We start from the raw sequence: 25,388 nt of genomic DNA on the forward strand, positions 1-25,388 counted from the left end.
TCTCTCTCCTTTTGTGGATTGCATGAAGAACTATTGGCTTGTAGGTTAGTATTGAAGAAGGATAAGGTGGTGTTGAACCATATACCAAGCAGGCAGCTTGGTGGCAGCCTGCTTTATATGGTGAAAGCTGGAAATAACTATAAATTTCATTTCTCGGTGAAAATGGTGGAGGCATTCATAAGCTGTTGATGGAGAACATGTTGGAACATAGTATCCTGCTACTGTGGAGAGCTTCCTCTATGTCAGCCAAGTCAGTACACACAAGATAATCCTTGAAAGCCTACAAAGGAAATAGGCAAATAGCCTGATGGTAGAGACTGTTTCTTTTCCAATGGGGGCTTTGAACTCATCAACCATCCAAAGGAAGGGTTTTTTCAATCCGAATGATACAATTTTATTGAAGTGCTATGGTAATGCTGTTAGAGAGAACCACTTGAATTTTTCGCTAGACTTGCATTGCATTGCGTAAGGTTCCATTTGGTTCCAAGGGAAATTAAAGAGAGGGGAAGTGACATTTTCAAGCCTGAGAAAGGAGTTTTTGTAATCACTACCACATGATTATATTACTAATTCTAAATTATCATATTTGGTTATAAAAATCCACTTTGCATTTAAATTCTTTAGATTTTGAAAAGGTAAAGTAGAAATTATATCTAAAAAAACATCATTATCAAATATGATAAGAAATTGATAATGATTATGAAAGTTTCATTTTTAAGTTTAAAATTTTCACATTCCCTTTTCTTTAATTTCCCTTCAACCAAATAGAATTTAAGTGAATTGGAAAGTTTCTTGATGCTAATGATTATTTAGTTGTACATTTAAAATATGAAATTCCTTTTTTAAAAAAATGTCAATATTTTGTAGTGCAAAATGCTGGGGAATGAGTAAAGAAACAAAATCACATCAAAAGAATGGAGTTCAGATGCGAATGCTTAAATATATTTCAATACCTGATTAGCATATTTAGGGTGGGCCTCGGTGCAAAGGTAAGGCGTTACTTCATCGTGACTTGATAGCTTAGGGTTCAAATTGGGAACCAGCCTCTCTCTACAAAGTGAGGGTATGGCTGAATACATATCTGCTTCTCCCTAGAATGATAAGAGCCTTGTGCATTGGGTAGCCCTTTTAGGCTTAAGATGTAATTTTCATTTTCTTTGTCAAATCTAAGGGATTTTAATTGCAAAGTAAAGTTAATTAACAATTATATTTGGAGTTAACTATTTAATGATTATAATCATGTTAAGTAATAAATATAAAAAATTTTGTTTTAATTTCACTTCTCTTCCATTTATTTCTCTTGCAACCGGTGGAGCTAGGATTGCAGGAATCAAGTATATGTTTTTATACTTGGCTCTAACGCAAATAAATGCAAAAGAATTTGTTTGTGTTGTGTATGGGGGGCGGGGGTGCATGAAGAGAGATGGACTCACCCTAATTGGTAACAACACTAGATGGATGATTTTGGAGTGAGTCACTTGACTCTATCTACTTGCTGGTGTAGGGAGTTAATGCTGCTCTTTTTCGCGCGCTTAACATGTGTATATGCTTCTACCCATCCGACCCAACAACAAAAAAAAAAAATTTGTTTTTTGCTTTGGATTTGAGCCAAGTAAGCAGAGTAATGCAAGCCTCTCCAATTATATGAGCCTCATTGCTAGCAAAATAATTTATAGGAAAAGGTTTGTATTTTTCTTTTTTATTTTTTATTTTTTATTTTTTATTTTTTAAGGAAAAGGTTCTTTGAAAAGGTTCTTTGAGTTGCTGGATAAGATACATTAACAGTAATGTGTCTATGGATTCAGATAATCTCCACCTCGCATCTAACGACTAGAATGACATGATGTGCATCGGGATGTGTGTCAAGATGCTCATCATGTTAGCTAACCATGTATGATATTATTTTGTTGCTTATCATTGGTGGGCTCTTTTATACCAGTTGCTCAGAGCCTCTTCCATAATTTGTATATTCGATTCCTCCTAATCTAGCCCACATAGTGATTTCAGTAATCAATATTGGATCGGCTATAGCAGTCGATCCATATTAATATCAATCATTGTTGATATTGATTTTTATCATTTTTAATTATTTTTTAAAATTTTAATACCACGTATTATTATGCTCTTGGCTGTATCACCGATCGGATTGGTATCAGTCGAGACCGATACTGATACGAATCCTGATTACTAAATCTTGATCCGGTCTCGATTTTTCATATATATAAAAAAGAGAAAATATATACATGTAAATATCAAACAAAAATATATATTTTTTCAATTATGGTCAGTCTTATGGATCCACAACTTGGTTCACAAACCAAACACCGAACCACAAGTTATATTTATTTAGGGGTTAAATGAAATAATCAAAACCGATACCTCAATGAACAAGGAAATTTATCTGATTATGTATTTTAGTTTTTGTGCCACGTCTATTAACGTTGTGACCAATTGAGTCTCAGAAGTACCTCCATCAACTCAAAGAAGCAACCTCTTCTTAAGAGAAAACGAAGAATGAAAATAAAGAAATAAAAAGAGCAGAAAAAGAGAGAGAGAACAGAAAAAGGGGTTCTTATTTCATATGAGAAGAATAACCGAATAAAGTACCGTGCACACATGGGCGGTGCTACACCACACAGTGCGCACAACAACCCAGTAGTGTTGAGGGCGATAATTTACAAACAATAATGAAGACGATGTCTGATCTGAACCTCAAGCCAGACTGGAGGGACGATAGCAGAGCTTTGTGTGTGTTTGTCGCGAGACTTTGACCCAAAAAGGGAAAATCTAATTAATTAGTCGATCTACAGACACACGTACTCTCCGGTAGTGGGATTTTTCAGATCCCAGATTTCCAGACTGCCTGAAGCGGATCGCTTTCCATTCCATTCCATATTTCCATTCCATTCCAATCCAATCCAAAGGAAAGGTATAGTGGTTACTTTTTTTTTTCATCTGTACTCTCATTCCATAAATAGTAAGCTACCACCTCGTAACACAACACTTCCTCTCTCTCTCTCTCTCTCTCTTTGCTTGGTTAGTGTGAATATGACGAGAGAACATTGATAATTGGACAATCCCCACCTAGGGTTTTACTTTACTTTCAGTTTATAGGGAGGGAGCTCCACTACCCAAATTTATTGTTGGGAGCCATTCCCAGTTCCCACCACTGTCTGACAGCCTTTCCAACACCACCCTATACTATCCTGTATAAGGTGGAATTACTTGTTAGAAGGAAAGGACCCACTAGTTTTTTATTATCTTATTTCCGGGTTTGTATTACTCCTAACCCTTTTAATTTTACAACACTCAACAATCTCCCCTGGCCATGGAGCTGAGATTTTTTTCTATCCTTGGAGGGGCACTGGAGTTAACAGTATCTCGGTTTGGATAATATACCACTCTTAAAAATTAGTCGTTAAGGAGATGATGCCCTAATCCTAAGTATAGGTCTTCACATCGGGATATTCACATCTAATATGGAATTGATTGTTTTCATGTATAGCCCCAATCATATTTGTCGAGAAAAAACAAATTCCTTCTTATATGTGTGCAAGTTAATGGAATAACAAAATGCTAAGCAAGTATGTGCAAAATAATAATACAGAAAAATAAATCAAGCCAACCACAAACGAATCCATCAATTCTAACGTGAAAAACCTTTTCACGTGGAAGGAAAAACTACAGGACCAAATCCGGGTAAAACCTTTCGTTATAATTAATAATATGAGAATACAAAATATTCTGTAGCTAGTGCTAGATACTAACAAACATCAATAATAATAACCTTTTTTTGGATAACAAAACAACTCACTAACTATATAAGATGGATTCATAAGAATATTATATTCTTATTTTAATACTTAACGTGACAAATATAGGAAAAGCTGTAGTGTCTTCCCTTCTTCCCATGATAGAGAATACCATTATTCCACAATTCACCTATGAGAAATATAAGAAAGAGTACTTAGGAAAAGAGATCGCAAAACCCTCAAGGATGAAAGAAACAAGGGAAATTTATGAAACACCCCCTGAAAATGGGTCGAAACTCAGATCACCCCCTGAAATTTGAGAATACTCAGTTCACCCCCTGCATTAGAGCCCTATACTCAAATTAGACCATACCGTTAGTTAATTGATGAAGTCAGCTAGTTAAATTTTTTAAAAACCCTAAACTACCCTTGAGAAGAATAAATTACTATTTTACCCTTAGATCTAAAAACTTAACATGTACAATTAAATTTACAATACTACCCTTCCTTCATCTTCAACTTAAAATACCCCACCCTTTTCCTGCAACTCTGTTTGTAGCACCGCCGCCGCCGCTGCCGCTGTTGGCGTACCTCGTGGAGAAAGGTGAAGATTCAACGAACCAGCTTGAAGGGAAAATCCTGTACGGCCAAATCTCAATATTACCCCTACTCCTTTCATCTTCTCTGTCTCCGTTCCTGATCGATTGCACCGGCGGGAGCATACTCTCCGTTCCTCTTCTCTATCTCCTCTCTAATATTCTCTCTCCCATCCCAGGTAACGTTTCTCTTCTGTTCTCTTTATTTCTTCTTCTTCCCTTTTATCTTTTTTATTTTTGTTTCTATTAAACCTACACTGTTACTTTGTTTTCCATGTAACACCGACAGCTACAAAGTTGGATCAATCTCCCTTGATCCTCCGTTTCTACTCAGATTTAGGGGGTTGAGGCCTTACCTTTGGGCAACCCTGTTAGAATTTTAGTTCTAATAAAATTCTATATGGACATAATTAAATCCCTAAACCAGGCTAATTAGGGTTTTGGTCTAATAAAGTGGGGTCATTAAGTTATATTAGAAGTCTAATGTGGACTGGCTTAGTGTGGGCCAGATAGATTCCTATTGGGACTGTGATGAGTCAGACCCTATAGGGATTACTATATAAAGAGAGCTAGGTCCCCCCTCTACCCATCACAACTTATTATTCTCAATTACTATTGAGGAGTGCATTCTTGAAAGAGAGGGAGATATTCAGTGTTCGTCGTCCCTGCGCATTCGGTATTCTCATCAGGCCAGTTACTTTGGGAATAGAGGGGAAGCACCTAGATCTTTGTTCTTTATTTTCCGCTGCAATCATCATCACTATGGATGTGAAACAAGGTCAGTGGTTCTATCCCGATTTTCTATTATTTATTTGATTGTGTTCTTGAACGCCCTATGGAGATCCTGGCTTTTGGGATTTTGTCCCTATTCGGATCGATTTATTCTAACATGTGGTATCAGAGCCTCCATAGATCCGTTCTTGAACCTATATGGATTCAAAATAATAGAACATAATAAGGGAATCGAAAATTTTTCGATTCGAATCAAGGTTTTTAGGGTTTTTTCCAGTTTTCCAAAACCCTGTACGGACACTGGCATTCTGCCGATTTTTTAGCCGGCAAAAACAGAATCGATCACATGGGGGCGTAGAGCTCGCAAAATCGAGTTTTCGGTGGGTGGATCACGCGCCGGACGCCTCACGACGCGCGATGGGTGATCTTCACTCCGCGAGATGAAAAAAAAAAAAAAAAAAAAAAAAAAGAATCTGGGTTTTGCTATCGTGCGCCTGATGCTATTTACAGGGATACTAACGTGCGCCGATCGGGTCGGGTCAACCCAGTTTCTAACCCGTTGACCCGACTACTGACCCGAGTTTGGTTTGACCTGAACCCAATTGGACCGGGTCTGAACCGGTCCGTTCGGACCGGGGGTTGAACCAAATTGATTTGGTTTGACTTTCGGACCGGTTTGACCAGTACAGTCAACCGAATTTGGACTTGAACTTTGACCGGGCTTTCTGGGGGCTACGAGACTCCGTTTGGGGTCCCGTTTTTTGCGTTGGCTCTGTTTTTCTATGCTCTACACAGTGGTGCCCTCTATTTTGATCAGATATGAATATTTTAAATATTTTTGATATTCTTTTGATGCATGCCCTTTATGTAATTTATCGGTTCGTTCTATTGGGAACCGAACCAATTTCTGAATTGCTGGAATACCTACCTTGATGAACAGAATTATTATTATTTTGTGTTAATTTTAAGACATTTAAAGCCCCTTGTCATAAATTATAAAATAACACATTGTTTAAGGATGTAAGTAATTTTGGAAAATCCCGAAAGAGGGTTTCATGTTTTCGACAGGATGCAGCCGCCAAAGCGACCTTCCTTGTTGGATTTGTGAAACACCGGTCTTATATAGTTGTGGGATGTCCTTCAACTCTGATGTGTGGTCATACACCCAAAGGTGGTGGTCATGTATTGATATTTGAAGGGGTACATATACAGTATGCATGTGAATAGGTTGACCCTAGAATTCTGCACACCCAAAGGTGGTGGATTTTGAAAGTTGAGCTGTATTCCCATGGCCACTGGTATGTAGGGATTTTTACAATTGCATATTGAGAATTCAGCCCAAAGGTGATTTCACAATGATGTGTGTAAAATTCTCATTAGCTTATAAAGTTTTCAAAGCTGTACTTGCATCATTTTAATTATTATACTGTTCATTGTTTAAATTTTCAGTCACCTTCTCTGTCAATAATAACATGGTTACTATTGAGCTCCTCACTGGGTCAAACTTTAAGAAGTGGAAAGAGGACATTATGTTTGCTATGGAAATGGCAGATGTGCACACGTCCCTTGTTATGGACACACCAATGGAACTAACTGCTAATAGTACTGAGGATGAAAAGTCTGTGCATGCTGCATGGCAAAAGAGTAATCGACTCAGTATACTGTCCATAAAGAGATCGATACCGGAACACCTAAAAAGTGGTGCACTGAGAAATGTCTTGCCAGGGAATTGCTAGATGCAATTTCCAAGAGATACAAAGTTTCATCGAATCTTGAGATTGGGACATACGCAAGGGTTATTTAATATGGAGTATGATGGTTACGGGGGTGTTAGGGATTACATTATTAGGATGGTTGATTACCAAACTAAACTCAAGGCCTTAGACATTCCTCTTCCAGATGCCCTAATTGTCCATCAAGCCTTAAATACCCTACCTTCTGAATTTGGCTATCATAAAAACCAACTACATTTCCCAAGATGGAGTCGGAGCATTAATGACCTAATTTCTAGGGTTGTGTCGAGGAAGAGAAAGCGAAGAAAGAGAAGAAGCCCTCGCCTGCTTTACTTCCAAAGCCCGTAAGAGTAAAAAGTCTAAAAACCATACTCATAAGTCCCAATAAACATCCGATCGGACTAACAATTTGGGACTCAAGAAAGACTCTTTGAAGAAAGAGAGTGATGTTGCTTCTTTTGCAAGAAGAAGGGTCACATGAAGAAGGACTGCGACAAATACAAGGCTTGGTTACTCAAGCCCAAGCAGCCATCAGGTAATGATTCTTTGGCTTTTGTTTGTGAATCCAATCTATCAGAAGCCCCATCCAGTTCTTGGTGGCTAGATAGCGGTGCAACTAACCATGTTGCTTTTACCATACAGGGGTTCATAAATCGGAGGAGGCCAAACAAGGATGAATCAAGGCTGGTCGTAGGAAATGATGGACATTCTGACGTAGAGTTCGTGGGAGATGTCATTTTATTATTAGATTCTGGTTTTAAATTGACTTTAAAGAACACTTTTTATGTACCGTCCTTTAGGCGGAATTTAATTTCGGTTTCAGTTTTGGACATTAGTGGTTTCTATTTTGAAATAAAGAATACTATGGTTAATTTATTTTTTAATTCAACTAAAGTTGGTTCCTGCTTTATGTCCAACGGATTGTACAGATTGTGTTTGTCTCCCACTGATATCTACATCTCCTATAATGTTGAAAGTATTGTTTCTAAAAGACCCTTACCTAAAGAACGGTCTTTCACATTGTGGCATAAGAGGCTAGGTCATATTTCTAAGGCAAGAGTGGAAAGGCTGATAAAGTCTAACATCCTGCCTACTCTCGAAAGTGATCTAGAAACTTGTGTAGACTGTTGTAAGGGAAAGATGACCAAAATAAAGAAGAAAAGCTGCTCCGTAGTTCGACTTGTTAGAGGTCATTCACACCGACATCGATGGTCCCTATTGATCACATTGTGTAAAAATTTTTATTTCATCATTTTACTGACGACTATTCTCGATATGGATACATGTACTTAATTAAAGAAAAGTCGAATCTCTTGACAAGTTCAAGATTTTTAGGTGAAGTTGAGAAACAGATTAGGGAAAGTTATTAAAATTGTTAGATCTCGATCGTGGGGGTGAGTATTATGGCAAACATGGCGTTTGCAGACGAGTTTAAGGGCTTGTTTGCCAAATACCTTGAGGACTCGGAATAGTTAGTCGGTTTACTATGCCAGGAAGTCCTGAACAAAATGGGTCGCCAAGGCACGACCCTTATGGACATGGTGAGGAGTATGGTTAGTAGGACAAATTTACCTAAGTTCTTATGGGGTGAAGCCTTTAAAGCTGCTCTTTATATCCTTAAGTGTACCTACTAAAGCCGCTCCTCTTACACCTTTTGAGTTATGGACTGCCAGTAAACCCAGTTTAAACCATCTTAGAGTTTGGGGTGCCTGCGAAGTGAAGTTGTATAATCCAACTTTAAACAAGTTGGATCCCAAGACTACTCGTTGCTACTTTGTCGACTACCCAAATCATTCAAATGGATATAAATTTTATAATCCTGCGGAGGCACTAGGATTGTGGAGTCGGCAATGAAGTTTCGGAATTTGATGTGGCGAAAAGAATGACTGTTCTCAGACTGTTCAAGATAGTCACATGGTTGGTACATTAGTACCCATTCTTCTACCTATTCAGACTGATGTGGGGCATACTGTGCCATTAGTTACACCTGCTGGAGTTCAGGAGCCTGATATTGATACCGTCCCCGACATTCATGTAGCACCTGATGAGATTCCTCTTATTCAGGATGCGGTTGAGGATCCTATCATTAATGCAGTTCCAGCTGAGATTCCTCAGATTCAGGTTGAGGCAGTAGTGGCACCATTAAGGAGATCCACCAGGGAGAGAAGGTCAGCTATATCACCTATCTATGAGGTCTATCTGGGAGAACATGACTATGATATTGGTTGTGTGGTCGATCCAGTTACTTATTCAGGCGCTGTTTCTAGTCCTCAGTCAGATTTGTGGATAGATGCGATGAGAGATGAAATGCAATCAATGAAACATAATGATGTTTGGGAGCTTGTTGATTTACCTAAAGGTTGTAAGCCCATTGGTTGCAAATGGGTGTATAAAACCAAAAAAGATTCCAAAGGAAAAGTTGAGAGGTTTAAAGCCAGGCTGGTAGCCAAGGGATTCACTCAGAGAGAGGGAGTAGACTACAGTGGGACCTTTTCCTTCAGGGTGATCATGGCATTGGTAGCTCATTTTGATATGGAGCTGCATCAGATGGATGTTAAAACCGCCTTTCTCAATGGCAATCTTGATGAGGAAGTATATATGGTTCAGCCTGAGGGTTTTGCAGTGGATGATTCAGATCATCTTGTGTGTAGACTCAAGAAGTCTATCTACGGTCTCAAACAAGCTTCTAGGCAGTGGTATCTGAAATTTGACAGTGTTGTGACTTCGTTTGGTTTTATGGAAAACAAAGTGGATCAGTGTATATATCACAAGGTCAGTGGGAGCAAATTTTGTTTTCTCATTCTGTATGTGGATGACATCCTGCTTGCAAGCAGTGACCTAGGGATGTTGCATAATACAAAGCAACTTTTATCTAGGGAATTTGACATGAAGGACCTTGGTGAAGCCTCTTTTGTTCTTGGGATTGAGATCCATAGGGATCGTTCTCGCCATTTATTAAGTCTTTCTCAGAGGGCTTATGTTGATCGTGTTCTGGAGAGGTTCAGTATGCTGGATTGCAAACCTGGGAATGTTCCTATTCTCAAGGGTGACAAACTGAGTTCGACACAGTGCCCAAAAAATAAAGCTGAGAGGGATGAAATGAAGAAGGTGCCTTATGCTAGCGCACTTGGTAGTATCATGTATGCTCAGTGCATGCACTGACCGGATATTGCTTTTGTGACGGACTTCTTGGCGTATCGTCGATCCTGGTCTTAATTCTTGGAGTTCTTGCTAAGAAAGTATTGAGGTACTTGAAGGGGACAAGAGATTATATGCGACTTACGAGACACGTTCTGAACTCAAGCTAGTGGGGTATACTGACTCGACTTTGTTGGTGTGAGGATGACAGAAATCCACATCAGTTATGTTTTCTTGATGGCGGAGGGGCGATATCATGGAAGAGTAAAAGTAGACATTGGTGACCACTTCGACTATGCAGGCAGAGTTTGTGGCATGCTATGGGGCTGCTATTCATGCTATTTGGCTCAGAAATCTCATAAAGGAGTTGACTATTGTAGATTTTTGGATAGACCCATCCGGATATATTGTGATAATGACTCTCTTTGTGTTGGTTATAAACAACAATAAAGGACTTAGAGGGTCTAAACACATGGAGGTCAAGTATTTGACCATAAAGGAGAGAGTAAAGGAAGGTGACATTACAGTGGAGCATATTAGTACAGATGATATGGTTGCAGATCCCCTAACCAAAGGTCTTCGCCCTTGTGTTTTTGAGAGACATGTCATGGGCATGGGCTTAGTTGCATCATGGGATGTGGTTAGTTAGTGGGAGTTTGTTTTATTTTGCTTCATTGTAATTTAAAGTTTCTTTTCATCTGTATTTTTACCTTATGGTAAACTTTGATTTATATACATATCAGGTGTCATTGCATGCAGTTTCTTTTAAACACATGAGTGTTTTATTTATTGACATGATGTATATATTTCTGATTTTAAAGTCTTAAGGAATGTGTTAACCTTAAGCAAGGCTGGTGCATTAAGTTGTTAGCCTAAAGGTATGTCTTGTAACACATAAAGTATAACTCGAGTTATTTCTGATGAGACATACAGATTCGTTAAAATCACGAAGTTTATTTCTCTAGTGAGCCTGTGCCACTTAAAGAAGAGAAATTTTGGATTGATAAACGGATAATACATAAGGAATCACTGCGTGAGTATTATCTCGTTGCCACACTACCACATTGCATCCATGTTAGTAGAGTTGAGGGCTCTCGTGACCATGGAAGGCTCTGTGTCGCTTGATCATAGATGCAGTTAACCCCATGATTCGGTGTCTAAAACTCTATGGGATAGGATTGACTTTCTAATATGACCTCTAGACCAATTTATTTTAAAAATTGTGCACATAAAGTTTTCTTAAAGAGTTGTTAGCCTGTGATTTGTTTTGGTCAAAACTGTTTTTAAATCCTTTTAAAAATAAGAAATTTAATGTAAGTCCAAGTGGGAGAATGTTAGAATTTTAGTTCTAATAAAATTCTATATGGACATAATTAAATCCCTAAACCAGGCTAATTAGGGTTTTGGTCTAATAAAGTGGGGTCATTAAGTTATATTAGAAGTCTAATGTGGACTGGCTTAGTGTGGGCCAGATAGATTCCTATTGGGACTGTGATGAGTCAGACCCTATAGGGATTACTATATAAGGAGAGCTAGGTCCCCCCTCTACCCATCACAACTTATTATTCTCAATTACTATTGAGGAGTGCATTCTTGAAAGAGAGGGAGACATTCAGTGTTCGTCGTCCCTGCGCATTCGGTATTCTCATCAGGCCAGTTACTTTGGGAATAGAGGGGAAGCACCTAGATCTTTGTTCTTTATTTTCCACTGCAATCATCATCACTATGGATGCGAAACAAGGTCAGTGGTTCTATCCCTATTTTCTATTATTTATTTGATTGTGTTCTTGAACGCCCTATGGAGATCCTGGCTTTTGGGATTTTGTCCCTATTCGGATCGATTTATTCTAACAAACCCATCCTGCTTAACCTAAGCTCCAAAGCTGGCTGGAATGGTGGGTTTCAAAACCACTTTCAAATCTGAATCTAAACCTACCGCTATAAGTAGTTTCAGTCATATTTCCTTGAAATAAAACTTGATTTTTGATATTGTTATTGCCCATCCCTAAGAGAAATTTATAAAACTCGATTACAAAGGTTTCAGGTTTTCGATTCAATTTATAAAATTCGATCTAAGCTTTTAGGTAGATTCGTAACACATAGATCTCTTAGGTTTCAGGTTTCAGTTGAAATAAAACTTGATTTTTGATTTGTAATGAGTTTTATAAATTGAATCGAAAGAGGGTTTCCGCTAGAAAGAACCCTACAGCCACTCTGGAAATTCCCCTTCTCCCTCCTCTGCTTGTTCGACTGCTTCTTCTTCCTCTCCCACTTTCTCAGATTCTTCATCATCATACGCATGTGCTCCACCTTCACCCTCCGATTCGACATCCGAACCGATCCCAGGTCTTGTATCATTCCTCATTGCTTCTCACTATTCTTGATTGAGACCGGTGGCTGCACGGATTGAGTTGCGGTGTGAGGAAGCGAGGCGGCGCGGCGTCTTGCTGAGCAAGGCGAGAGGCAATGGGGTATTTTAGGTTGAAGATGAAGGAAAGGGTAGTATTGTAAATTTAATTCTAATGATTTAATACAAGGGTAAAATAGTCCTTTTACACCAATAACTAACAGCAGACTAACACCGTTAGTGTAGATGGGGTGATATGAGTATTTTCAAATTTCAGGGGGTGTTTCGTAAATTTCCCAAGGAACAATTATACCTTACTAATAGGTAGTCTCCTTCTATCCACACACACACACACACATGGGAGTGATTGAATGACACATCTATAGGTGTTTAGACCTTGACACCTTCTTTTAATTGCCCTTGTCTAAATGACACATCTATAATATATATTTTTTATTTTTCAAATAGAGTTATTTAGATTTTCCAAAAAAAAAAAGGCCGATGTGGGACTATTGTGCCAAAAATTTAGGCATGAAATTTTGGGCCAGAAACCTTACTTTTAAATCGATTTCCCTTCAAACTTTAGACAACGATATCCAAAGATTTGACCATCAGATTTTTTGAGCCATTTATTATTGGAACTATTTTTTGAGTACTATCCAATGATATGCAGATCGGACACAAATTCTATCGAGAAAAAGTCAAAACTATGCTCAAAGAGGAGAATCTATAGAATAATAATTCACATGGAATAATGGCCAAACAGTATCATCTTCGTATCAAAGGTTAGATTCAGGCTTTAATGATAAAACAAATCTATCCTACAAGTTTCGGCAAATTTGGAATGGTTAAATTGTCTGAATTATACCAGCGGTAAAATAGTCATTTTTGCCATGTGATCGTAGAGAGTAGTGTTAGACTCTATTCGTTATCGTCTCGAGGGTCCTCTAGAGTGACAAAAATAAGGTGCCTATAGGTTTATATTGAGCTTCAATATCATAATTTTCTAAAATGATATACAGGGGTTCTGAATCCTCCTTATGTAGTTCCTCATCTAGGTTCTCTAGAAATTGCGCGTCTCGACTCTCAATAACCCCTTAATTCCGATGATGGAACCTATATCCCTTTAATCTTTTGCTCTATCCAATAAATTTGCATATAATAGTTCTAGAGTCCAATTTATTTCTATATGGTTTAGGTATAAGTACAAGGGTCACTAAACCCATATCCTTAGATTTTCTAAGTTTAGTTTCTACCTATCCATAGTTCATTGGGTGTAGTCTCAACTGATTTGGAGAAATTCTATTCAAAATATAATTCATTGTGGCAATGGCCTCTCCCTAGAATTCCTTGGAGAGAGAAGAGTGTGATATATACCATGCAATATATTGCATTTAGTAGGCATTATATTCCGTCTTTTAACCACACCATCTTGTTATGGTGTGAAAGACATAGTTGTCTATTTAATCTTTCTATGATTTCCATAAAATTTTCAAATTCTATATATAGAGGTGTACTCTTCACCATCAAATATGTGAACTTTGCTACAAGTACGTACTCCAAATTTCTGTGGTGCCACAAAACATGATAATAATTTTCTACAATAAAAAATCTATGTTTCGTCTTCTAGATTTGAATTCATAGTCGTCTAAACATATATTTGAGTCAGTACACTTAAACTCAAGTGTCTCTTTAAATAGTGATTTAGCATACTACTGATAATATGCATTTAGGACAACATCCTTACAACATTGGTTTTTATCAAAATTATATATTTCTATATATATATATATATATGCCAATAGCGTAATCACATAATAAGAATACCTATATTAGGTATTTCAAAACCCTACAATTCTGTGGTAACTTTTAGCAATATAATCAATCACTTCTCATTACAAATTATCAATTTCATATCGCATAACCATAAATGGTTAACTCAAAAAATTCATATTTTTTTTTTTCTTTCAAATTCATATGCACATATATACTTGTAGCTAGTTATTCATTAAATTAGAATAAAAATCCAATCAATTAGGCATTATATAATACATATATATGTCACTTAATTGGCTTGGACAAGCCAAAAAATAGGCCAAATAAACTAATTAAGACCACATTGTAAATGTACGAAGATCGATTTTAATTGTTCCGGCATTCAATATACTTTATGTGACGTCTAATTTAACTTCGTCAATGTCGGTGACATGTTGATCAACTCAAATAAAATTCAGTATAATTTTAACTGATGTTGAAATTCCATAAAATAATGAACACTTAAAAATTCCAATAAATCCATTGTACATATATTATCAATTAATATGAATCAAAACATTTACATATTAAATAAATCAATTTCTCCATAGAAGCATTGCCCAATGAGGCAGCGCCGTGGGAAGAGACACTCAAGAGAGATACATGCAGGGAGACACCAACTAGAGACATGCAGGTTTCTAAGATTGTCATCAGGAACTGCAGGAATATTAGAAATCAACCTGATTCTAATCTCAAATCCGATGGCATCCCAAATTAATTGATGAAATCTAGATTTGTTAGTCCATCTCTTAAGATTTCTCTCATGCCGGTCAGAACAGCAAATCAGCCACCACCATGAGGCTAAAAAAATTTGGCTTGCGAAGAGAAAGTGTTTGCACAAACAGTTAATGCAGCACCTTTTCTTCTTCATTTATATTAATGACTCAAATTCTAGAATGATATCAAGTCAAAATTTTCTTATCTGATTTGATATTACTTCATTCATTATTTCTGTTCTTGACATCTTTGTAAATTTTAAGGAGAGTATCCAATATCAAATTTCTATAAAGAACTCCCAAAATAAATTTTAGATAAAAATAAATAAATTAATAAATAAAGGCAAAGAGTGAGTTAGCCACCTCAAACCCTAGAACTGAAAACTGCACATTGACTCTAAAACTAATGGGCAAATCCCGGCCCAAAGCCAAAAATTGAGATTTGGGTGAAAATTTCCAATAGAGAAGCCCTCATATATCTGCACTAGGTCCACATAAACATAAACTAAGATTATGGTATTCCCTTTGTTTGATCAACAAGAGAGGCGACAGAAATTCAACACCTGAGCCTCTCATAATGTTAACTTTTAGTGGCCATGTTTCAAAATGAAATGGTTAAGAACAGATAAAAGCATAGAACTGCACTATTGGAATCAAGATACCAGAAGCACAATTCAAAACTGAGACAAACCGATACACCAACAAAAAACAAGACAGAACCCTACCACCTACGGCAAAGCCATCAGCGGGAGGAGAAAGCTCCCAACATTAAGGGAAAGTAAACAGAACTAGAAGCAACATTACCTTAAATTCATTACAACTCCACCCTTCCCTCCCAAAAAAGAAAAATGGAAATCCACATAATCTAATATACCACTTGTCAAAGTTCAGAACCATAGATTTTTTTTTTGGGGGGGGGGGGGGGGTGGTCTTCCAATAGGTTCTTCATAAGAAAGAGAATCTATAAATATAAAATCTTATTTCTGATTGAAACAAGTATCACATCTAGACAGGAATGGAAAAGGTAATGCATCTACCATAACTTCACTGCCATTTATAGTATTGTATTAAGAGTTCAAACGATATGGAATAAGGAAACCAAAATGGGAATGACTAATATGAGCATGGTTTAACTGTTTAGATGTTGTTGTCTCTTCATTATATCTATTTTGCAAAGAGAAAAAAGCAGAAAGTGAGAGAGATAGGACTATAAAACTTCCAAGATCTTTTTGTCTTTCCCACGAAGCCTCCCCCAAAACAACTTGACTTGCAACTCATCCTGCATGGAACATGAATTGGGAATGTCAGTTTATGGCGCATAGCATGGACAGCAAATGAACAACAAACATAAAATTATAAGGACAAAGTTTTCCTCCACCCATATAGGACGGTTCACCCACCATCCTAGCTAGGGTTCACAAACCCCTCTTAGGTTTTAGTATGTTCCAAAATACCCTCCCGATACCCATTCCGGCCCCTCGGTGAATGGGATCCAATTCACCGTGGGGTGGAAGGAAATCGATCCAAATTATAATTATTGTGATTTCTCACAAAATATTAATTGTTATCATTAGTGTTTTTCTCCAAACATTTAGATTTCTTTGATGAACTTCTTGTTTGTATATCTAAAAACTGATGACAATTCTATAGAAGATACGTTAAGAAGGATAAATGACCATGTTATTGGCACTAGTAGTGTAACAGATAGGAATACTAATCTACAACTTCATCTTTTTTTTTTTTTTTTGGGTGAATAAGTAAATAAAGGGAAAAGGCTGGGCATGTTGACAGGGTGCCCAACATGTGTCATCCTCTCTCCTTCCCCTCTGGAAAAGACCCCCTTACACTTCTGTGTCCAGTCCTATGATTGGTGTATGCCACTAGCTTACCGAAAACTGGCGGCATACCCAACCTTCTCCCATGAATAAATTAAACCCAAGAGATAATGTACTCCTGGATTTGAATTCTCAAACCAAGAACCAAAACAGAATCTTTTCATCAAAGGATAGCATAGTTCCAGTTAGGGAAAATCTTGATAATAGGAAATCAGGTGGTATGTAAGAGAAAATAGATGTTGAAAGTTACAGTTATATCAGATGACTAAATCTAAAGTCACGGAGGAATCCTAGTTGAGGTAGGAGTGAGGGTATTATGGTAAATAGGATAATGGAACTAGGGTTAAGAGATATGTTTAGGTTACTAACTTTAGAATTGATATATCCTAAAATCAGCTATTTATTCTGAGCATGAAATCAGAATCGGTTATGGTTGAAGGTCTGAAATTGTGCTTTAGTGGAGGTAGGGATAGAATGGGAAATATGAGAAAATATTCAAATCAGGACACATGAATTAGGTCAAATTTGAGTCACTTCCCAAATTAGGGTTAATTTAGGCATGATGAAAATTTAAGTTCAACCGGATGGCTGGTTTGTTAGATCTCGAAAATCACTATGCATATGATCTTCTAGAAGGGGAGATCCAAATTGCAGGTTTGGAAGGTTTGTACTTACTTGTTAATGGCAGTAAACTGAAATAGAACCTTCAAACTTGAAGAACTGTATTAGAAGATGCAATAAAGTAACCAAATGATCCACCCGGGCTTCCCATCGCAAGGTGTCAATACTGTATTAAAGGATGCAATAAAGTAACCAAATGATCCACCTGGGCTTCCCACCACAAAGTGTTAATCGGATCAAACACCGATTCCTTCAAACGATCCACCCGGGCTTCCCATCGCAAGGTATCAATACTGTAGTAGAGGATGCAATAAAGTAACCAAATGATCCACCTGAGCTTCCCACCACAAGGTGTTAATCGGATCAAACACCTTGTGGTGGGAACCAAAACAGAATCTTTTCATCCAAGGATAATTCCAATTAGGGAAAATCTTGATAATAGGAAATTAGGTGGTTGCATGAGTATGTAAGAGAAAAGAGATGTTGAAAGTTATAGTTATATCAGATGATTAAATCTGAAGTTATGGAGGAATCCTAGTTGGGGTAGGAGTGAGGGTAATATAGTAAATAGGGTACTAAAACTAGGGTTAAGAGATATGATTAGATTACTAATTTTAGAATTGATATATCTTGAAATCAAGACTTATTCTGAGCATTGAATCAGAATCGGTTATAATTGAAGGTTTGAAACTATGCTTTAATGGAGGTAGGGATAGAATGGGAAATATGAGAATATATTCAAATCAGGCCGCAGGAATTTGGTCAAATTTGAATCCCAAATTAAGGTTAATGGAGGTATGATGAAAATTAAGTTCAATTGGATGGCTGGTTTGTTAGATCTCGAAAATCACCTTGCATATGATCTTCTAGAAGGGGAGATCCAAGTTGTAGGTTTGGAAGGTGTACTTATTTGTTAATAGCGGTAAGTTGAAATAGAACCTTCAAACTTGAAGAACTGTATCAGAGAATGCAATAAAGTAACCAAATATTCCACCTGGGCTTCCCATTGCAAGGTGTCAATAATGTAGTAGAGATGATGCAATAAAGTAACCAAACGATCCACTTGGACTTCCCACCACAAGGTATCAATCGGATCAAACACCGATTGCTTCAAACGATCCACCCGGGCTTCCCACCGCAAAATGTCAATCGTATCAAACACCAATTCCTTTAGCCTTGATCAAACACAAGACAAAAATCTTCAATGGAGAAGAAGAATAGCAAAAAGTTTTTCACTAATCAAAATTCGTGTTCAATGCTTCCCCCCTCCCCCCTTAAAACCTTATATAAAATACTTAAAAAATTGATTTCTACACTAGAAAGGAAAAGGGCCTAACCCAATCGTTAACCTATTAGGTATACTAAACTGACCTATAGAGTCATAATCCAGCCCAACTTACATTGTTTAGAAGCAAATAAAAGAATACTACTAAAATCACAGAAATTGATTCACTGGTTGGATTAGCTTGGACCTGGTTCAATTTAAAAACAAAAAACTTCAAAAATAAAACTAAGTATGGGAACTAAATTAACTAATCTCATATGCAACTTTATTACCCATAGTTTAAGCCCATAAAAGTAGCCTATTACATTAAAAACTCATGGAATCAAAGACTCAACATGCATATAACCCAAACTTAAACTTATTCCTAAGCAAAGAAATCCAATTTTGTGATAAATCTGCATCAAGAGGGGGAAAGAGTCAACAAAAAAAAAAAAAGAGAGCAACCAAATAAAAGGCCAACAAAAACCAAACAAGAGAAAACCAAAGATCTGCCATAAAAGCTGGAACCAAGCACTCCAAAGCTCTTAAGAAGTAGGGATCGAGTGTGATCAGAATGTTATCGAAACTCCAAGAGTAGAAGATGAATTTGTCTCTGGCATTGTCCCTGCAAGGATGTAGGAAAGGAGAACCCTTCTGGTGCACGTCAAAGATTATAGAAGATCAAATTTGATGAAGGGACCATCTTCTCCTAAGTCTTCCCACCAAATATGATAAATCATAGCCGAGAAAGCAAGTCTTCCAATGATGTCACAAACTGTTTTCCCTCTAAAGTTTGCTAGCATCCAGGCCCATTCACTATCAAAGGGAAGAATATTGTAGGACGACCAACACTTGTCCAAAATGCCTTTTCAAACCTTTTTAGAGAATGGGCAGGCAAAGAATAAATGGTTAATGTCCTCATAATCATTTGGTTTATGAAAGTAAAGACATCTGTGGTTCAGGGATAGATTTTGGTTCAGAGTTTGATTTGATTAAAGAAGTTTGAAGTGTATGGTATCCTCAGTAGTTTGAGGAAAGCTAAAGAAAAGGGGACCAAGATTCATTAGGGAGAGACTGGATTCTTCAGTTGAGAACAGTAGGCTTCATATTTTGCATGTAATTCTTTCCCTTCATTTTGCAAAACTTGAACAAACTTTCTCATCATAAGGACTATTATGAAACTAAGTTTCAAGAATTGAAATTTTTGAATTTGCACCAGAAGAATAGTTTGTTCTTATAAGGCATGGTTTTGGGTGCTGCAGTTCTTTCTTTCAATGGTGATATTTAACTAAGAAATTAACCCTTCTTTATTTCATTCAACCAGTTGAGGTTTGAGATCCGACAGGAGCATCAGAAGCTGCAACTGTTTCCAGATACCCTAATAATACATCTTTAAATTTCATACAATCAAGAACTAATATTATTAACTGGTACCCAAATGGAACTAGTCATCAATGTATAATAACTATAAGAGAATCAAAAGAAATGGGCAATGCAGTAACCATTACTGAACAACATCACCTAAATAGCTATCTAGTTGATTCTCCATTAAAATGTCTAAAGTAAGTTAAAATCTGATTAATATTGAACAAATTAAGAAATAATATATGAAGATAGATCGAAGAACCTGATTGAATAAGCAGATAGAGGTTTATGAGGGGAAGAGAGTAAACAGAAAATCTATGATTCTTATGATGTTTGATTTGTAAGGCAATTTTAGCTGTTGGAGAAGTCTGCAATATTTGATCCATTCAAAGAGAGAGAGAGAGAGAGAGAGAGAGAGAGAGACAAAAAGGTTAGTATAGCTCCAAAGGTAGTAATACCCTTTTGAACCCTTTAAGTCTGCAAAACAAAATCATGAAGAAGAGAATATAATAACTTTCACTTTAACATAATATCCAGTTCTGGCAAAAGACAATCTAGCAGAAGGAAGGAACAAATTAAGGACAACTAATTACATACTCTAGCTTTCTTTGATTACAATACAAATAAAATGACAAATTTGCCCTCATTGTGGTTTCAAATACTGGTTTTTTTTTTTCGTGTAAAACGAGGAATTAAATGATTTTACATAAAAGGGAGAAAAAGCAAGACAAAAGCATGGAAGCCCTTTTTTCCTTCTTCCCTCTCTCAACTCTCAAGTATTAATTTCTATACAAAAGGCAGATATGACATGCAGAAACATGACCATCCATGGGGGGCACAAAATCGTGGAGAATCCAAAAAGAGCCAAAACTATTGAAAAGCAAACATTCAAGCAATGAGAAAATATTAAATTAGGAAACCAATAAGAACAGTGTTTTTTCCATAATGCAAGAGAGGGAGAGGGCTAAGCGGGTCCAGAGAAAGAGAGAGAGAGAGGGAGAAGGAGAGAGATCCACCATTCTTCCCCCATTATAATCATTCCTTCTAAGTTTTAAGGGACCAAAAGTTGTTATAGTAAAGTTTTCTCGGGGTAGTTGTTCAAAATCTAACAGTTAATTTGCAGAATAGAATAGAATAGCCTTTGGGAATAGTCTGAGTAGCTAGGGTTTGGTTTTACTATTTATGAAGGAAGGAGGAATGAAATCTTCTCTTTATGGAATTCATTCTTTGTTCTTAAACAGACTAATTTAGGAACCTAATTACAGCAATCCATATATAAATCTCTATATATTTTAACTATAACGTACTATTGATGTTCACTAATCTATTTTCAATTATTATTATTATTATTATTATTATAAGTATGTGGTCAGTAATTAAGCTGGAATTTAAGTAAGTCAACCAAATGGATATGGGCTCCAGCCCAAAATAAATGGCGTTGCGTTGCATTACTTAAGCAAGTTCAATGAAAACCCACTTACAAGGTTGTGTATTTTTTGGTGGTTCCTATTCATCAATACTGAACTGAACTAAAAGAAGTGTGGAGAAGAAAGAAAACTATCCATATAAAATTTAATTCGTTATTAATAATAACCGATTTACCAATTAGGAGAAGAAAGACATCAAGAGGATTGCATCGTCGTTGCCGGCGGTGGCTTTGGATCATCGTTGGACTTGATTAGAATTTTCTTCTTCTTTTTCTTTTTGTATGGAATCCCCCTTGCCTTAGCTTGACACTCCCTTACTTCACGCAAATAAACACGAATAGCACCACTACCGAAAGGGTTTGTCTCCGGCGAACCGCCGTTTTCTTCGTAAGCAGCACGGAGACGGCCAATGAGTGCATCAAGACTTCCCCAAGCTTGCCTAAGAGGGCAAGTGCAAGGTGCAGGAGGTTCTGGTTGCCCAAAGAAGACACAACCTTGTAAGTGAACTTTAGTCTTCCCAAACTGATCAAGGTATCGAAGGAAGTCAAGTACATGGCTGCAATTGCAGTGTGATAGTGAAACTGGTGGCCTTTGATTCTTCAAGTACTGACCAAAAGTATTCCAGTCTCTACGCTTTTGTGATTCATAACGACTTAGTGGAGCAGCCACCGATGGTTGTTGTTGTTGTTGTTGTTGTTGCTGCTGCTGTTGATGCTCACCGGCAGATCTTGATGATCCTTCTGCGGACTCTTTTGCTCTTTGATGATCACTAGACATCTCGACAAACACCGATGAGCTCTCTTGTGTATTTCTGGAAAGAAGAATGGAAAGAAAAATTGGGCTTTGGAGGCAAAGGAATAGGAAGGTGCAGTGGAGAAAGATGAAGATCACATCGTTGGCCCTACTGAGGAGACATGCCATGGGCCCTATGAAGGTGCTTTTGTTCCTCTTTTTTTTTTTTTTTTTCTATTTCTTCTTCTTTGCTTCTATTTTCATCTTTTTAATAATTCTCTCTTTACCATTACTTATATTTTTTCCTATGTAATTTACAATTATTGTGTGTCATCATCCACGTAATCCTTATTGTTTTCATTTGCAAAATTACCATAATCATCATCTCCTCATACTCGAGTCAGTACTTACTGTTTCAGCATAGTTGGAGCACCCACAATCGATGTGGGATTATTATCTCAATACCCCCCTTTATGTGCAAGCTTATTTTGGGTTCTATCTTCGTAGATGGAGCAAGACCAATCATTTACAGAGACTCAACGGACCTGCAGCCTCTTTTGGATTCTGCCTTCATAGGTGGAGCAGGACCCATCATCGACAGAGGCCCAACTACCCGCTCTGATATCATATTAAGTAGGGGTGCAAGTTTGGCCCTGTTGGCCCTGACCCGCCCTGAGCCAGAACAGGGCCTGGGCTAAAGATTTCTAGCCCTGAGGGCAGGTTAGGGTCAGAAATGCCTAGCCCTGAGTCAGGGTCTGGTCGGGTCCGGGTTGAGGCCTTGGGCTCAGCCCGACCCTGATTTTGGCCTTGATTTTTGGCCCTGATTTTTTACCCTAATTTTGACCCTAATTTTGGCCCTGACCCTGATAGACTATATGCTTTCATTGTATAGAGTGTAAACAGACTATATCTTAATATTTTGATATCATATTAAGCTTTCATCTTAAAATCAATTTGTTCAAAGTGGGGTAGCCTCTTGTGACTCTTATACTTGATAGTCGGAGCACCCACAGCCCATGTAAGATTATTACTTCAATAAATGAAAAGTTTTTTTTTTTTTTTTCTTTTCTTTTCTTTAAACTCAAATGAGTTAAGGGTAACTTCATGGGTAGGCATGAACTCAAATTCTAGTTGACTAAAAGATTTTCATTAAAAAATAGAATCACCATCTCTTCGATTATAATCGCAGCCCGTGTGGGATGATTACCTCAATACTCCTCCTTACGTGTAGGTCTCTTCTGGGCTCTATCTTCGTGAATAGAATAAGACCCCCTCTCTGATACCATATTAAGCTTCTATTTTAAAATCAATTGGTTTAAAGTAGGGGGGCTCTTGTGACTCTTATATTTGATAGTAAAAGCACACACAGCCGATGTGGGATTATTACCTCAATAAATGAAAGTTTTTTTATTTCAACCCAAATGAGTTAAGGGTAGCTCCATGGGTAGGCATGAACTCAGATTCTAGTTGACTAAAAGATTTTCATTATAAAATATAATCACCACCACTACCATCTTCCATCACCACTGCTAATGCTTAATAATACTAAATAATATATATCTCCACTGTACTGCTGTTAGTGATCATGGTTTTTTGTAAGGATCCTTTTCCTCTTTCTGATATTTTAGAGTTTACCAGAAGAAGCAAACAGATCTCCTGAGTATTGGATACACCCTCTAAACCGTTGTTTTTTAGAATTCAAGTCTTTTGCTTGGCTCTGGAATGCATGCATGCATTGATGTTTATGGATGGCCATATTTGCTTGCATGGGTGCATATATATATATATAATTTTTTTTTTCTCATGTTCTACTTATTAAGACAGGCTAATTAATGAAAATGTCCTTTAATTAACCTATTTAAGTCAATAGGATATGACTGATGGTGACAACTAATAGAAAATATAAACCCACTTGTCATAAATTTTGGCCCCTAATCCTGATTTGGTTGTAATCTTAGCTGAGAGAGTTTTGGTTGACAGAGGGGACTATCTAACTGACAACTTGGCACATATAATTGAATGAATTGGAAGATCAGGGTCGTTCAAATCTCACATACTTGATCAAAAAGGTAGTATATGAGTGTAATATATAAGAACCCTAGTAGGTCTTGGTCCAATAGATCATTGGTCAAAGGTTATATTCCAACAACCTTATAAAGTGGGGTTAAGAAAGAATCCACTTAAAGGGCCATATATAAACTAAATTTACAATACTTAAGGTCTATAATTAGGTCAATTATTAGCCTAAGCATCCTCTCTTTATATGATTTGCTTAATTAGATGGGGTCCTAACTCTACAACTTTCCCTTATATATGTACCATTTATTCTGCTTGGTCTTTGGAAACTGCCCTTATAGGTACAAAATGTATTTGCATTGTTTACAAACTGTCGGTGTAGTCTCAAACTTTACTTCAATTCATATCAATGAGAGTAAAATTTTCATTTTGAAGTACATATATGCCAAACATGGGTGCCCCTAAACTTCCATTACTGGTTCTATATATTACTGCTCTTAATGTGTATCTAATCAGAAAGAAAGCCTAATTAATTCTTCCAATTGTGTTTAATTTGATTGTCCTTCTTCCCCCTTCCCTTCTTTTTCTCATACTTTAATTTCTTTTGGGTAGGTAAATTATTAAACCCCAATTTTCAACTACAATAGGTGTGAGTCTACATATGAAAGTTCTTGTGGCCCTTTAATGGATTTTTTTCTACTATTGTTTTCTTGTCTTTTATCACCTTTTGGTCTTTCACACTTCTATGGGTGTCTACGTCTATATATATATATATGATATCATCAGTATTCAATGTACCTACCAGTGCTTGTTATATATTGACAAGGCTGGGAAGCTTGTTCCCTACACTTATGACAACAAAGTGCTACAGTTATATAGTCAGGAGGGGGGAAAGGGATACAATCGCATCCCATGGAGGAGAAAAAAAAAAAGGGCATACTCAGTGCACGAAGCTCCTACCACCACTACGGGGTTTGGGGAGGATCATAATGTACGTAGCTTTACCCCTATTTTTGTAGAGAAGTTGTTTCCAGACTCGAACCCATGACCTTGCTTGGTGTCCCATTGTTCAAGGTCTTCAATTGTTCAAGGAATGGTTTAGTAATTTTTATCTTCTCGGAGTAGGCCTTGGTGCCGAGCGGTGTCTTCAATTGCTCATGGAGTGGTTTAGTAATTTGATCTTTAGGCCATTGTTTTGTTGTGGCATTTGTGAGAGTTCAGTTAGGCAGTTTGCAATTCATCACTAAAACTTTAGTACATATATAATTTGTTAAACCTGTTTGTGATTTGTGAGTACTT

The 25,388-nt window shown here is 37.1% G+C and overlaps 1 protein-coding gene across 1 annotated transcript; it reads right to left on the reverse strand.

The window, feature by feature from the left end:
- Positions 1-11,663: 11,663 nt before the first annotated feature.
- Positions 11,664-22,268, reverse strand: LOC122649988 (protein LIGHT-DEPENDENT SHORT HYPOCOTYLS 10-like). The gene is made up of 3 exons (XM_043843268.1): positions 21,536-22,268; positions 16,104-16,108; positions 11,664-11,674 (listed from the first exon to the last, which is right to left on the reverse strand). Exon 1 carries the CDS (start codon positions 22,260-22,262, stop codon positions 21,537-21,539), a length of 726 nt encoding a protein of 241 aa, XP_043699203.1. The 5' UTR covers positions 22,263-22,268; the 3' UTR covers positions 11,664-11,674; positions 16,104-16,108; position 21,536.
- Between the last annotated feature and the right edge of the window lie 3,120 nt (positions 22,269-25,388).

This window comes from Telopea speciosissima, chromosome 2, assembly GCF_018873765.1.
Source record: "Telopea speciosissima isolate NSW1024214 ecotype Mountain lineage chromosome 2, Tspe_v1, whole genome shotgun sequence".
Classification (NCBI taxonomy): domain Eukaryota; kingdom Viridiplantae; phylum Streptophyta; class Magnoliopsida; order Proteales; family Proteaceae; genus Telopea; species Telopea speciosissima.